The following is a 17,516-nucleotide window of genomic DNA, read 5'->3' as shown; positions in this document are numbered from 1 at the left end:
GATCATTTTACAATTTTGTATTTACTGAGGGTCGATGATCCACTTTTTCACTTGAGAAAGGAATGAAGTTTTTATTACACTGATTTAGCCATGTACTGTCAGGCAGATCTTATTGCACTCAGATAAATTGCATTAAGTTTTTAACTTTTTAAAAATAATTAATTTATACAATCGCATTTGATAATAAATTCTATTTATATCTAGATACTGCTTTGCTTTACTAATTTTTTAAAATTTAGTGTTTGTACATAACATGCTATTTACTACTTTATCTGTTTATTACTGATTGTTATTTCTTTGAGTAGAGCTGTAATCTTTGGTTTGGCACAGTATGACCTCTGCCGTCCTTGTACCAAAAAATTCCTCATCAACCAGCTAACTGGATATCACTCATTGTCCTCCTCAGTATTATTAGTCCACATGTTAAACAAGAATGGCCCCAGTAAATCTGTAAGAAAACTACCAATGCTTTTAAAACAGAGTTTAAAAGAGCAAAAAGCAGGAAATTTGTAGCCTGTGACAACTGAGCCTTTTTGGTCTCTTGCCAAAGCAGTTGGTCATAACTTTTGTCCAACACTATTCCTACCCCTATCATACCCAGATGGCTCTATTTGCACCATCACCCACAGAAAAAGCAAATCTCATGGCTTCACACTTTGCCTCCAATGCACACATAACTGACCATGGTAAATGCCCTCCCAACCATTCCATATGTGCAATATGCAATATCCCTTATATCCTTTTGCCAGAAAGAGATCAGAAAAATATTGCCCAAATTAAATACAAAAGAGTTTCCCGGCCCTAATGCCAGGCAATGATATCCTGATATGACAGCCCTTATATCCTAAAGGAGAACTACCAAAAGATTTTATGACCTTAATATTTATACCTATACCAAAGAAAAGTAATGCAGTGAACCACAAGGATTTTAGAACAATAAGCCTCATTTCTCATACATCAAAAATACTTATGAGAATCTTAACACAAAGAATTGCATCTAAAGTGGAAGAATTTCTTGGAGAAGATCAATTTGGTTTCAGGAAGGGTAGGGGAACAAGAGATGAGATTGAACTGTTAAGAATAGTAAGTGAAAGAAGTCTAGAAGTGAATAAAGAAGTTAACATCTGTTATATAGATTTTGAGAAAGCTTTTGACTATGTAAAATGGGATAAGATGGTGGAAGTAATGGAAAAGATTGGTATAGATTGGAAAGACAGAAGGCTTATTATCTTACTATATATGGGACAAATTGCCATGGTGAGAGACATATGGTGCAACAGAACCAGGTATCATTGAACAAGGAGTAAGACAAGGCTGTTCTCTGTCACCAGTTTTGTTCAACATGTATTTTGAAGCAATGCTAAAATAAGCACTGAAGAATTCGGAAGAAGGAATAAATATTGGAGGTAGACATATATTTGCAATAAGATATGCAGATGACAAGGCATTACTATCAAACACTGAAACAGGACTACAACATCTGTTGAACAGATTACTGGAATCCTCTATGAATTATGGAATGAAAATTAACATCAGAAAAACAAAGGTAATGAAAATAGCAAGCAAAGAGGCAAATATGGATATCAGAATAAATGGGGAAAAATTGAATCAAGTAAAGACATTTAAATATCTAGGAAGTGTTATTAGCAGTGATGGAGTAAAAGTGACATAAAAGCAAGAATAGTGATGGGAAGAGATGCCTTTAATAGAAAATGGAATTTATTCAGAAGTAAAATGGATAGAAACCTAAAGAAAAGACTAATAAAATGTTATGTGCGGAGTGTTGCCCTCTATGCATCTAAAACTTGGACATTGAAGAAAGAAGAAATTAAGATTTTGGAAAGCTTTGAGATGTGGATTTGGAGAAGGATGGAAAAAATCAAATGGACAGATAAAATAACTAATGAAGAGGTCTTAAAAAGAGTAGAAGAAGAAAGAAATCTGTTAAGGAGGATAAAAAGAAGCCAGGGAAACTGGATCGGACATATTCTGAGAGGGAATGGAATCATCAGAGATGCCATCGAAGGAAAAATAGACGGAAAAAGACCCAGAGGAAGAGTAAGAAAAACAATGCTAGATGACATGCTCAATGGAGACAGGTACACAACCTTGAAAGTGAAGGCTCAGAACAGAAGAGAGTGGAAGGAAAGTTTCTGCTACTAAAAGAAGAATCTGCTCAATTGCAGAATACTAAAGAAGAAGAAGAATATCCTGAAGGTTTGTGCATGAGGACTGACTCCTATCCACAGCCTGGAAATAGACCTAAGTTCAACCCATTCCCAAGAAAGGTGACAAAATCTCTACCATGAAACTACTCCCTATCGCATACACCCCCAGTCCTGTCTAAAGTAATCTCGAAACCATACTTTTATTATGGATTATATTAAATTATCCTTTGTATCACAGTTTAATTTTCCTAAGTTACTTTCACTATGGCCCATAAAATATGTATAGGGTTAATGTCAAAGAATTACTTGGCCACTGAAGCAATTGGATGTTGTGATTTTTGAGGAACTCTTTCGCTTTTTTTTTTTTTGAAGTGTGCCATGGAGCGAGATCCTGTTGGAAGATGAGTTCTTTTTTTTTTTTTTTTTTAGATCTGTGGGACAACTCTTTCCTTCGGTATTTTTATGTATTGGTCACTTTTCATCATACTGTCAACAGGCACAAGTGATCCCAGATCGGCAAGGCACAAGATCATCTTTTTAGTTGAGCGTTTTGGCGCTTGTTTGAAGATGGGTAGGAGAAGTCTTCTCAGCAGCTGATTTGTGAACATAATGTACTCACTCTCCTTGGACAAAGAAATAGCTCTCATCTGAGAATATGACCTTCTCTCGCTTCTCAACAGTCCAATCTTTGTACACTTTTGCCCACTGGAGCCTCTTTTTCTGCATAGCCTTCATCAACAGTTGTTTCTTTTTTGATGGACTGTCGTGTCAGTAACAATAATCCCACTAGCAGACAATCTTGGATTCATTTTGCTTTTCTTACTGTTAAGCGATCTTGAGTAAGTGTAGTTTTCCTTTTTTGTCTACATTTTCTTTTTCTATCAGGAGAAAAGGGTACCCGTCTCCCTAAACCGCTTCAAATTGCATTAACAATACCCACTCCAACACCACACTCATTGCCAATTTGTCTTTGAGTCATGTGTGCTAAGAAGTGTTCAAAACACTTTCTTGGAGATGTATCCATTTTATAGCTACACAATACAAATGTCAACTTGTTTACACTATTAAAGACACACACCACTATTAATAAACATTGTAGAGACAGATAAAATAGTTAAAACATGCAGCACTCAACCATATTAGTGAACCAAAACCGAAAATAGTAAACTAAAACCAAAACCTTGACAAAAATTGGCCTTATTTGGATTAATTTGTTCACTGCTGAATATCTCCCACCTCTGGACAAATGCCATGGAAAAGTTTACTGAATCCAAGTGATTGATTGATTGGGTCTGTCACAAAGGCTTTCTAAACAAACTCCCATCATTTGGTCTGTTTCATGACTTCTGCAGTTGGATTGCCAGCTCTGGATGCATACTGTATGTGATGGTGGATGGTTCCTTATCCTCTCACCATTGAAGTAATGCCAAGATTCCACAAGGTTCTATTCTCTCACCAGCCCTCTTTCTTCCATATATCAATGAACTACTTCAGTTAATCTCCAACCCAGTATACAGTTTTGCAGATGGAGATCAACTGAAGTAGGTTATTGATATGTAAAAGGAAGAAAACTGGTGAGAGACTAGCCTTCTCCCTTTCAATATGTGTATTCTGTACTCTACACAAAATTTCTCAACCTACAGAACATCAACACCACTGCCTTCAATTCTGATTTAAATTTTTTTTAAATATTTCTTTTAAAAAAATATTTTTTAAAAATTTTTATTCTAATATTGCTTTTGTATGATGACACCATTTTTTAAACATTAATTTCCCCAATATCACATAATTTAATGATTTATATTTATCAGGAAATAATATAAATGAGAAAATATACAAAATTTGCTCATTTGTAATAATCACAATTTAATTTCAGTATAGGAATATTAAAAGTTATTTGGCACAATTACTTTGGAAAAATAACGAATTCAAATAAAAAGAAGGTGCACACATGTTACGTAGCAGGATTTGTGTGTGTGATAGTTTGGAAGGGGGGAGGGAGATGAGCCATCAAAGACGAAATGCAATTTAATTCTATTATGAAAATTTTGGAAATAAAATTTCATTTTGATGCATGCACCTATACATGTTTCGAATGATAAACTGTAGGGGAAAGTATCACTACTTCAAAATTGCTGTATAATATCAAAATTAGCAGAAAATATGTACATAACAGTTTACTTCATAATAGCCATGAGCGATTCCAGGAAACCAAGAAAGTTTGAAGCACAAAGAACTACAGATTACTTTATAAATATTATACATTATGTGATATTATTCACAATTTGCGTATGATTATAAGATAATATCGTAAAAGGGCGAACCTTCATGCAATCTGAGAACTAATTTTTCTAAGATTATGAATAAAAAAATAAAGAGAACAATTTGTAACAGATGGAGGCTGTATTTATTTTAAGATTTGGATTTTTATGAATTTATAAAATAATTGTTTGGCAAAAATAATTATCTGAAATCAAGTTTTGGGAGAATAAAATGCATTGCGACTAAGATAATTAGCAAAAAACGAAAGAAAATGATAATGGCATTGTTCTCCAGAGTGATACAATCTTAAATGAAGAAATATGAAAAGATCTCTTATTTGCACTGCCATTAAAAACTATAATTATATGATAAAACAAGTAGCAAAAATGAATGTAACTTGTAGGTAATATAATTTAGATTCCAGTTACCGAGCAAACAATAAGCAACTGCATTTTTGGCAATAGGTAACTGAACATAGCTACTTACGCGAGGTAATCTGGTTAAGTGTTCTTGTTAGCGTGAAGGATTATCACACACCTTCTAATGGATATGACAGTCAAATCCACTTGATATCTATGTTTTTTCAACAGGTGGTCTGACTCGTATCCAGGATTTGCTGGACGTATATATACATCCTAGCCGGTTGGGAGGTTAACCTTGTGGAGGTCGCAGTCAAAAAAATTGCAGCTTAGGTTGCATGTATCTGAGAGATACATTCATTACTAGTATGTGCTGAAATGTGATAAAACTTAAAAAAAAAACACTACAAATATAATACATGATGGTTTATTTATTTTCAGTTACAGTCTAGAAATTATTGAAAAAAGGAAACAAAAAAAAAAAAAAACACCTAAACCAATACTATACTGACATCCTAGTTTGCGGTATCTCTTAGATACAATTTGCTATCAAATATGACTTTCGCATTCGACTCTATCATTCACATCATTGGACTCGGGTAACATTTACGGAATCTCTTCAACATCTGATGGATTATCCTTTCAATATATTTTTCCAGCCATTTTCGACGATAAATTAAAAAAACTAATACTATACTGACATCGGAGTTTGTGGTATCTCTCAGATACAGTTTACTATTGAATATCACACAACTCTCCATAACGTGTTAACCAAACCGACTTCAGTTTTCTAGAGAATAATGCTCTCAGCAAATTTTTTCTGCTATTAATTTTCCTCTCGATTTTCCCCATGATGAATTGTCCGTGAACCTGATTAGAGAAATACAAATTTAAAAAAAAGAAAAAGGAGAGAAATCTTATTACAGTATTAACAAACAAAACACGAGATCGTGAAGTGTGGTCTGTATCATCTGTTTTCTAGCATGCTTGGACGTTATTAGCAAAAAAGAAGAAGTTGGGTATGTTAAGCAATCCAATCAGTGATTTCCAGACACAGTTATGATAAGTTTTTGTTCAGAGAACAGTGTGAATGAATAATAGTGCTAGATTTTTTAATCTGATGAGCAAGAACATTTCCTTCAAGATAAGGTGTAGTGGTGCTTTATCGTATTCGATATCAAGGCCTGAGTTGAAAAAATGATTAGTCTGCCCTGATTTTTTCCTCTCTGTTGTATGCTACTGTTATGATTTTCCTGACCTTCATGGAGTCATAAGACTCATTGTGGGAGGTCATACCACTCCTTAAACTCATCCACAGTCTGCACGTTCAACATCCTCTTAGGTGATGCATTCCTTGCTCCTATCACTCTCCATGCAAAAAAACTTAATGTATTTACTCGAATATAAGTCGCACTTTTTTCTCCAAAATTAAAGTTAAAAAGTTGTGAGATATATGCAGGCATTTTCAGAAACTCAAGTTTTTTGGGGAAAAAAACTTAATTGACATCTATAATTAAATTCTCAGTATTCATTATAATTTATAATTGCTTACATTATTTATAAAATGAATGCATTTAAATTTTAATTGTCAAATTTATTTATGTGAACGGTCACTCACCTTCGTGACACAATATATTTGAATCTTTAGCAACAATATTTCTGTAATAAACTTAAAACACAGAGTTTCATTCTTGCTTGTTCTTTTATCATTTTGGAATCATAAGATCTTTGAGTTTAAAACCAGCACTGTAACTTGAATGTTTCTCCATATTTCAAGAAAAAATTACCAGTAATTTACAAGACGTCATATACTTAATGAACATTCCTTCACGAATGACTAATGAGAAGTGAAGGCAGAGTGAAAAACAGACAACAATGGGCCAGTAGAAATAGAACAGCTATGAAGATGTGCATATGATTGGTGCGCTTTAATTAAAGATCACATGACTCAACGATAAAGGCAAGCCAATAATTGATAAGTTGAAATTCTGAATCTCTTCAACAGAATTCCAAAATATCTGAAACTGCCATAACAACATCCACTATATATATTTCTTAGTTTTAGCATTTTCACATTGGCATGGTGTTTTACCTGTTTATCATTCTGATGGGACTTCTGATTACTGTTTGTGTGCCACTTCTGTGTTGTGCGGGTGGGCTCAACTGACACCAAGTTTCAAACCTTTAGTTGAATTTTATTGCTGTTTGCATGCCATTTCCACATCAAGCTGGTGGGCAGACTGGCACGCACAATATTTGGCATGTTAGTTCAATTCGTTGGTTGAAGTTCATTTGAATTTAGCTTTTATGATCTGTCTTAATGACATCAAAATTTTCAAATGCAATCAAACAAACACTTATTTCATGTAATTGAAAATTTGGACAAATGTTTGGGCAATAGTTTTTAGTTAGATAATATGTTTGGCGGTGCAACATAGTTTTGGTTGAGTCTATGTAGCATAGTTTCTGTGGGAGGGAACATGTGATTCATTAGTTAGTGCTGTTTTTATCCCAGTTGTCTCTAATTGCATATTTGTTGACAAATATATTACACAGACTGCAAATGTCTCTGTGCCTTATTCAGTGATACATTAAAACTAGTTTTTCTTGCATCTGCAGTATAGTGGTTGTTGGGAAGGATGTGTTGTTTGCCGCAGTGAGTGAGTTACTATCGCCCTGACGTGAACACATTTAAACTTTTTTTTTCATGTACGAGGTATATGCAAAATTTTTTAATTCCTTTTTTTGTAAAGTAAAATTATGGCTTAAGTTATACGTGAGGGCAACTTATATTCGAGTAAATATGGTATTTCTTACCCACTCACCGCCTCCTTTCGCGACTTCCAGGGATGGCTTCTTTTCCCTGTTCTACCATATGCAAAATCTCCTCAATGTTAATAAGATAATAACTCTTCAGCAGCTTAAATGTCTCGATCATATTTCCCTTTTGCCTTCTTTCCACCAAACTATGCAGTCCACATGCCCTCAGTCTATCCTCATATTCAACGTTGTACAATCCTGATATCTTTTTTGTTATCCATCTCTACACCCTCTTCAAGATTACTTCATCCCATTCAAATCCTGTTGACCAGATCTGAGCAGAGAAATTCAGATGTGGTCTGATTAAAGCTTTATAAAAATAGACCAGCACACTTTTATCTCTCATGGTCAATGTTCTCCTCAACATTGCTTCAATTCTGTGAGGTCTTCGCAACCTTTGCAATATATCCTTGGAACTTCAAATCTCTATCCACAATCAACCCATGATCCCTTACTTCCTCCACTTCTTCCAGTATAACTTCAAGTGAGTATGAAGCATCCTATCTGTAGATCCCAAATTTTAAAACCTTACATTTAGTTGTATTAAACTGATATCCCTGTTCCATTTCCCACCTTTCCAGGTTATTCGAATCTTCACGAAGAGCCAAAACGTCTTCACTATGCTTCACATTATCTGCAAACAACTGAACATCTTCTTGTAGTCCGATGACAATATCATTGGCATAAAGATTGAACAGTAATGGTCCTGACTGAATCACATTGAACTTCACTTGTAGCCTTTCTACTCCCTGATACTGTTCCCCAATATACAACTCTAATATCTTTCAGAGAGCCAATCCACAATCCACTGATCTGATTTCCAAACCCATATGATGCAACTTAAAAATCAACTTGTCATGCAACACCTTGTCAAATGCCTTGTGTCATCCGCGTTGATCATCCGATTCCCATCTCCACCTAGGAAGGTAATCCATCCACTATCATTTATTCTGCTATTGCCATATAGCGAAAAAAAAAAGAAAATCCTTTTGATTCTCCTTGGATTGTTATACCAGTCTCTTCTCATATTCTAATTTTTCTCTCCTTACAATACTATGGATCCTGAGACATTCCTGATGAAACTGTTCTCTGCCTATCTCTTTATATGCCTTTCATAATGTCTTTCTCTTCTTCAGTTTGACTTTTATTCCTTTTATCATTAATTTGACTCGGCATTGCTTTATCTTCTTATTAGCTTTTCTCCAAATTTTCCCAAAATATTTTTGTATGTCTGATCCTCAACAAGGACCAACTTTTCCTTTCTCATTGTGTTAGTTGCTTTCTCTAAAGCCTCAAAAAATTCTTGCCACTTGATCTGTTGGGATTACTTTACAATTTGTTACTGCCTTAAAATGTTTTCTTCTAGTCAAAATGTAGTCAATCTGTGAACTATTGTAGCCACTTTTAAATGTTATCAAATGCTCTTCCCTCTTACAGAAGAAGGAGTTCACAATTGCCAGATCAAATGCTACTGCAAAGTCCAAAATCCTCTCTCCTTCCTTGTTCATCATTTCCACTCCATGGCCACCATGTTTCCACTTTCACAGTCCCTATTCTGTCTCTCTGTGTGTCCATTCAAGTCTCCTCCGACAATCACCATCTCATTTTCTTCCAGTTTCCTCATTTCTTCATCTAGCATGTTCCAGAATTCATCTTTCTCTTCTGCTGTACAGCCAATTTGTGGGGTGTATAGACATGACGACCAGTTGCTCTTCTCCAAGACCCAGTTTTATTCGCATGATTCTGTCGTTCCTCCTACCCACTTCCAGTTCTTCGCCCTTCATTCTGCCACACGCCACAATTCTGACACCATTTCTTCTCTCTTTATTCGCTCCACAGTAGAACAATTTATACCCGTCTCCTAGTTCCTTCGCCTTTTCTCCCTTCCACCTTGTCTCCTGCACGCATAAAATGTCCAATTTCCTCTTCCTCATCATGTCTGCCACCTCTCTTCCCCTTCCAGTCATGCTTCCAACATTCAACGTTTCCACTCGCAACAACTTGCTGGGCTTGTTTTTTTAACTGCAACTGCTTTTAATGCAGCAGCTCTCGTCCACTTCTCGTGGCTGCGCTTCGCTTATGGGGTACGCCCTAGCTCTTGTATCACTTTCTTTTCAACTCATTTAATCATATTTAGAGCTGGCAGTGAAGTTTTATGACCAGATGCCCTTCCTGACGTCAACCCTTGCCATTTATCCGGCTTGGGACCAGCACCTTTTGGGGATAGCTTGCCCCCTTCGGTGGCTGGAATAGGTGAAATGACATAGCATGATAGGAAAGATTCACCCCTAGCCCTCGAATACTCTAATAGTATTGGGGGTAAGGAGCAAGAAGAGAAGAAAGAAGCAAAGAAAGAAGGGTAGAGGACCAGTCTACAGACAATATAACAGATGTATATTACATGAAGTAAGTCTTTAGCAACGTTTCTCTGTATATTTCATCCCGTTAGCTTTAACTTCATACCAGATAGCTTCAAACTCACTGCTACCTGGAACATTATTACTTTTATTGCTTTTGAGTTTTTATCCTATCTGGACTCCTTGGTGTAATCATCTGATATCATTAGTAGTATCACCTTCCTCTCCTATCTCTTCTGTCCATAAAAATACTATCGATTTACTCCCAATTCCAGTTAGATAATTGAGATTATATAATGTTAATTTCACTATTTTCCTTTTTGCAATCATGGAAAGGGGAGAGGAGAAATAACTGAAAATTGAATTTTCAATCTTATAAATGCAGTGCACCTAGATGAAAACAGTTTTCTGGAAAAGAATGCAGAGAATTCCAGGAATGTTCACTTATCATTTCACCCAGAAGTAAAGACACAGGATTTGAACTTCCAGGATATTGCTGATTGATGGCAGTCTCATTTCCTTTTTTAACTATTTTGTCACATCCCATGTTCTGGTTAGATCTCCTAATGGTAATGTTAGGAATTAACATTCCTAATATTATAATAACTTATGTAATTAATTTTTTTTTCTGTATAATATTTTCTGTATTTCACCAAATTCACATCATCGTCAGGGAACAATAATATACAAGCACTACATGAGTCACTGAAAACTAACACGAAGCAATGTAAGTTATAAACTAAATTGTGCCACTTAATGGGCATCATTGACATTTAGGTCTGATGGTGCAAGAATAAGTGTTTCCTAGACTTGAGACAATTTTTATATATCCAGACTTATTATGGTTAGAATTATTTTTTAGGGCAGAGGTAGATTCAAGGAACAGTCTGTCATACTTGTATATTCTTTTGAAAAGTAAGGTAGCCTTCTTACAAAGGATTCTGTGGCAAGTAGTCTGGCTATAGTAACACGGTTTACTGTTGCAGGGCACTTGATAGATGCTGGGCAAGTCTAAGAAATGCAGCTTGTTTTTTGGAGAGAAGGTAAGGGATGCCAATTTTTTGTGTGATCTGAAGGTGGTAACTAGATTGTATTTCTTCAGGTTTTTGCTAACTTCTTGGATGTGCCATGGATATATGAGATGGTGGTGTTTTACTTAGTCTCTGTTTTGGCAGGGAGGGATAGAGTGTGTGGGTATGAAATGTCAATATTTTTTTTATCTAGTTGGGATTTTAGCCATTGGCTAAGAAGTATCGTGTATATGGCTAAGTTCAAGGGTGAGATTATCAGCAAATGAGTTTTCCTCTGTTAACTGTAGGTTTTATGATACTACACTTGTTGGGTGGACTGTTAATATTGGTGAGTGTATCTGCTTTTGTTTCTGTGGATTTTCTGTAGAGAGAGTGAGCAAACATGAGGGATCTGTCTGGTTCTTGTATATTTAAAGTATTTAGGAAGGGTAGACAACTATTGCTTTCTTTTTCAAAAAATGAATTGCATCCTAGAGTGTTTAGCTGTTCAGATATATTAAAAACATGTTCAGTGTGTCTCTGCCATGGGGCCAAATTGGAGGTCATGCATCTGCATAGAGTTGCTAAATAGTGGGATGGAATTCAGAGCATTCTCTTTCAAATGTCTCCATCATGCAGCGGATAGTCCATGCTTGCATTCTCTATTTGTTTGTCTAATTTTCCTTTCCACACGAATAGCTTGAGTTTTGGTTGAACTTAAACAAGGATGAGTCATCAGGAGAAAATTCTTGGATTAAGTAAAAAGTATTTTACTTAATACTTTATAAGTAGACATTAATCATTAATCAATAACAACTAATCATTAATCAGTCTTTTGGAGGATGAAGTTTTTTAATACAGGACTTAAATGAGCAGAGTTCTTTCTCAGGACTTGCAGACCTTGGATACCCACCACAGAATCTATTGGATAACGATTACCTTATTGTACAAAATTCTGTAAACAAGCATGAATGACTGTTGGAAGTTTATTTTGCACTTGGTTAGACCATAATAAATTTAGGTTAATCCTTTATCCAAGTGTAAGTAAATGAAATGTGCGTCTGAAAATATCTTCAGGACTGAGGTAAGGTGGTACATCCCTTGCAACTCGTAGCAAAGGTGGTCCAAGCTCTCATCACTCCTTGTCTCTGGTTGGCAACTTGTATAGGTAAATATGACCTCTCCATTGTTTCTGGCTTAGTATCACCATTCTGGGTCTGCCTCCCACTGAAGAGACCTCAATAAAGGTCGAAACCAGTCTGGTAGTGACCCTTCCCTTAATGCATAACTGTATACTTGTCTGCAAGGAGATGAGCTTTGCATTATGGGAGATACTGAGACAAGGAGTGATGAGAGCTTGGTCCACCTTTGCTTAGAGTTGCCAAGGGATGTATCACCTTACCTCAGTCCTGAAAATATTTTCAGGCACAAACTTTGTTTGCTTACACTTGGATAAAGGATTAAACTAAATTTATTATAAGCATGAATGACTGTTCCTTGAATCTGCCTCTGCTGTATTGAAGACGGTCACATTATTCCACAGAGGCAATTACAAGTATCAAAAGTGTTTCTGGAATGTGCCTCTGTGCTAAAAAACAATTCTAACATGAATAAGTGTGGTTGCATAAATAAAAGTGTCTTAAGTCTGGGCTATGCTTATTCTCAGACCAGGTTTGAAAGATGCCCGACACTCACTACGTAGTGCAATTTAGATTTTCTCTTATTCATGTGGTACCTGCATACACATATCTTTATTTGTATTTTGTTCCCTGATGACGATACCATTTCGGCAAAATATAGGAAATAATGAAATTATTTTACTTTTTGTATCATTGTTATCATCTCGTTATGTTGTAATTAATAAAGTATAAACCTAAATATCTGAATCACGATAATCCTGGTCAGGTGGTATGTTTCTAGTGCATGGTCAAAAAGATCCAATGTTCTGTGATGAATGAATTACATGTGGTATTTGTGTTAATCTTTTCTGAAGTTAACTACATGTCCTGTTTCACTGATTTACATCTGGTTCAATGTACATCTAATTTAGTATATTAAGGAATAAGTAAGGGGAGTACTCAGATTGATTAATAAACATCTAACTTCATTTTTAATTATTTTGATGTTTCATTTTACTATTAAAGGTAAAATTAATTCTCATGATAGTTTTCCACAATATGAAGATAGAAATGTAAAAAGTTAGTCAATCTAAAGTTATTAAAGTTATTTAACTCAAAATAGTAGTTTATTTCACATATTTGTTATAGTGGAACTTCTACTCATCCATTATTTATTATGTTTGTGATTGGAACTGATTTTGTTTTTACTTAGAATATCAACAGAAGGAATTGATTCAGAACAGTGAAAAATTTTGACCACATTTTTCATTCATCTTATTTTTATTACAGGAAATTCTAACCTTTCTTCAAGCATGTGCCAAACATCAACAATTAGAACAGGTAGATTCATGTGTTGTTATTATATTAAGCCATGGTGATTCAGGTATTATATTTGGTTGCGATGAAAAGCCACTTCCTATTTGTAAAATATTGGATACATTCAATAACAGCCATTGTCCTTTGCTGAAAAAAAAGCCCAAAATGTTCTTCATTCAAGCATGCCGTGGACGTAAGCAAAAAAAAATTTTGTCATATATAGAAGATAATCAGTATGTACTTGCCACGATTGCTTTGAATATTTTTATATTCAAAATATAAAATATCAAAAGCAGGAAAATATTTTAAAAAATTGCAGATTATATGTTATTTGAATTAATGTCTTCATTTTTATAATACAGCAACTAATAAAATATTCAAAACTAAATATTCAGAATTAGCATTTATTACAGTTTTAGGCTAGTTACTTCATTCAGGGTAGTTATTCAAGACCGTGGGCTGAGTTGAACTACAATAATTCATGTCTTTTGTCAATATTTATTTTGTTTATCATGTATAGTAACTTATCATTAAGAGAGACCTCCAGGGAGTCAGGGACTCATTTCACAAGGCCACTAACTGCACCAACTGTCATGCCTGTTCTTGAATTCATTTGAGCTACTTGCACACACAACATCCAATCACACACCACTCTGAGAGAAAAATGTAGCTCTCACCCCTTTCTTGATGGCATTCCACAACTTCCAGGGTTGCCCTCTCATCCTTTCTGCACCCTCCATAAAATGAAAAATCCCATCTAGAAATCCTGTATGACCCTTTCAGAAGATTGTAAGTCTCAATCATATCACTTCTCTTTTTCCTGTTTGCAGTCTACAAATTCTCAGTTTGTCCTTATAATCAGTATTCCACAATTCTGATATAATGTTTAACACTCTGCTTTGCACTCTCTCCATCATATCTCCATCACCTTGGAAACCAGTAGACCACATTTGGACATTATAGTTCAGATGAGATCATATCAAAGTTTTGTAAAGAGGCAAAATGAGTTATTTATTCTTATATCTCTGTATAGTTGTTTCAGCATTCCAATTATCCTCCAGATTGTACTTGCGATCTTTGCTATATGGCCCCTGAACTTCAACTTCCTGTCTACTAAAACTCCAGGATCCCTATTCTGATCAGTTTTTTCTAGCATAATTCCACCATAATACATTAGACCAAAGTGAAAAAATTTACATTTAATAACTTTGAGATACCAAGAAATTAAATACTTGGGTTAATCCTTTATCCAAATGTAAGCAAACAAGTTTTCCCCTGAATTATTTTCAGGAGTGGGGCAACTCATGATGGCCCTATTCGCATGTCCACAATTCGAGTTTATTCAAATCATTCAGCAAGTACTGCATAACAGCTGCATTCCTAATTATCCTGCCTATCTTTGCATCATCAGCATCAGCAAACAGCTGTATATCACCCCTTAAATCCTTGCCTGTGTCATTAATATATATAAGAAAAAAGAGTAACAGTGGACCAACTATGATCCCTGTGGTACACCACTGGATACTTTAAATCTTGAAGACACATTCCCAATATACCACTTTTTTGCCATCTATCAGTAGGCCGTTGTCTTATCCACACTAATACTTTATAGGCCAGGTGCATCAAGTGGAGAATCTATATTCTCCACTTCATGCAACAGTCTTTCATGCTGTGTGCTGTCAAAAGCCTATAGCATAGTCCAAAAGTATTATGGTGCATCCATTCCTCTCATATTACTCAACAGTAACATTATTATAAAATGTGAGTTGTTCCATCATTTCATTACCCCTGTCAACCCATTTTTGTACTGAAGCTCCAACCAGCTTTTCCAAAATCTTCACTCCAGAGCTACTGATCGATTGATAGACACAGTGGATGCACCACCCTTGTACAATTCTATCTTCCCTGTTCTGAGACTCAAATTATATAGCCTGGAACAGCAAGCTCAGCTGAATAATCTTAACATCTTTGCTGATATTCCATCAGTTCCTATTGCCAAGTTCTCATTCAGTTAGTGCATCGACTCTAGTACCACCTTCTCATACATCTAGTAAAGAGTGAACTCAATGTTATATATGTTACTGGCAAAGTGTGAAAAGCAGGCATTCTATAGAATGCGTGGCGTTTTTAGGCAAAGTATAAAATGTCTGTTTTATTTTAATATTTTACATACTTTCCCTAGGCATTGTATAGAATACCTAGTCATTATATAGAATGACAAATGCTGTTTCGGCAAAGTATGAAAAAGGCTTTTATTGAAAAGATGCATTTTATTGAAAAAATGTAACAATTACAAAATTACAGATTTTGTACAATTACAAATTACAAAAAAGAGAAAAAGACCAGTGCTGAACTACTTGTTGCTACAAGTTAGACTGGAATGGCATTTTGAATTGCACTTAACTGCCTTTTTCATACAAAAACACTTCAAATTTTGGCACTTGGTCTTGCAAGTACACTTCACGAATCTTTGGCCGCTACCTGTGGACTGAGCAGAAGCAGCTGACCAGAGAGCTATTTCAGGCACGTCTCTAACTCTCAGTAAGTCCTTGCGACATAAAGTGAATTGTGATCTGGCATAGAGTTGGTTTAAAATTCCTTCAGCAGTTCCAAGTCGATAAAAACCATCGTCTGTCACACTCATAACATCTGCCAGCAGATTGCGCGAGTCTCCCCGTCCCTTGTTGACATCTGGGATAGGAACTCGCACAGTGGCCCCCAAAGCTGCAGGAGGAAATTTTTTGTTGGAATCCATTTTCATTTTTTTGGCCTGTATTTCCAGATTCAATTTAGATTGAATTTTACCTTCGACAGCATTCTCAATATTGAAGCAAAGAGTACACAAAATATTAACATCATCACCTTCTATTTTCTCACTTCCATCATCTTTACTCTCATGTCCACAGGTGGCATGAATGTTTTGGTGACAGTTTCTGCATGTATGGGGACCACTGGTTACCTTCAAACAAACGCAGCAGGTAGCAGAACCGGAAGCCTCTTCAGTAGGCATGTATTCATCACCACTTTCGTTTCTACCATCTTATACTACAGTCTCGTCTGTGTTTTGTGCAATAGATTCTTTCTCTTGGACAGGGTGATCTGTTTCTTCTTGTATTGTTTGGATGTTTTCCGTCATTTTTCCCCGTTGCTCCTCAGTCTGTATGTCTTGTAAAACATCTTGGGGTAAGGAAGACGTTGTGAGACCCACTTTAGCTTTGCAGCCAAAGAGAGCTTCATATGGTGTTCTCTTAATCCCAGAATTAAATGCCCTGTTCTTCATAAGTTGCACGAAACATAGGCCCTCACTCCATCGGTCAGTTTTTTCATCTTGCATCCACGTACACAGCATATTTTCAATGTCCTGATTAACTCTTTCGACACTTCCTTGGCTTTGTGAGTGGCGAAGCTTGCCATGGACGATCTTCAAAATCGGCCAGTACTCCTTTAGGCTTCTCACCACATTATTAGCAAATTCTCTACTGTTGTTGGATTGTAGAATCGATGGTGCTCCAAGCAATGTAAATATGTTCACGAGGTTATATGCCACTTCTTCTGCTGTCTTTGATGTCAGAGCCTTGAGAACCACAAACTTAGTGAGATGAACTTGGTATACCATTATAAACTTGTATTCTCTGTCAAGATGTGACTGAAAATCGATGAGATCGACCTGACAGCGGGAATTGAACTCGGAAAAAATCATAGGCTTCACTACAACGCCCTTTTTACCACCTTTTTTGTTTTTTCTGGCACAGCTTGCAAAGATGAATGTACAGTTCAGTGTCATGACAAGTAATGTTCTTGTACTTCTGTGAGATTTCTTGAACATTCTGTCACGTCCTCCATGACCAATGGCCAAATGAGCTTCATGAAGTGCATTAAATAACTCAGAATCTGTGATGTAAAACTGGATTTCACTGATGCTTTCTTTAACAGGATAAATCAACTTACTTTTGTTTTCTACGACCATCACATCATAGCGATTCAGCAGCCAAAAGTCACGTGGTATCTTCTTAGAAGCTGTCTTAGCATTTTTCACATCGTTCACTAACTTTTGGTAGATAGTATCGGTTAAAAAAATGCAGTTTTTAGCCGCATTGGCTCAAAC

At 35.8% G+C, this 17,516-nt stretch overlaps 1 protein-coding gene across 1 annotated transcript in view; it reads left to right on the top strand.

Annotated features, from left to right (window-relative positions):
- The window catches only part of LOC150096463 (caspase-3-like), a 249,302-nt gene that overhangs the window by 171,380 nt on the left and 60,406 nt on the right, over window positions 1-17,516 (top strand). Inside the window, exon 5 of the mRNA XM_090408616.1 lies at window positions 13,385-13,604. Coding sequence (XP_090264742.1) covers window positions 13,385-13,604 — 220 coding nt within the window. The remainder of the gene's footprint in view (window positions 1-13,384; window positions 13,605-17,516) is intronic.

Source organism: Typopeltis vanoorti, chromosome 18, assembly GCF_054136105.1.
Source record: "Typopeltis vanoorti isolate ZY-2024b chromosome 18, IOZ_Tvanoo_1.0, whole genome shotgun sequence".
In the NCBI taxonomy this organism is placed as follows: domain Eukaryota; kingdom Metazoa; phylum Arthropoda; class Arachnida; order Uropygi; family Thelyphonidae; genus Typopeltis; species Typopeltis vanoorti.
The sequence above is the reverse complement of the archived record's forward strand: the minus strand, read 5'-3'. Positions and strand labels throughout refer to the sequence as shown.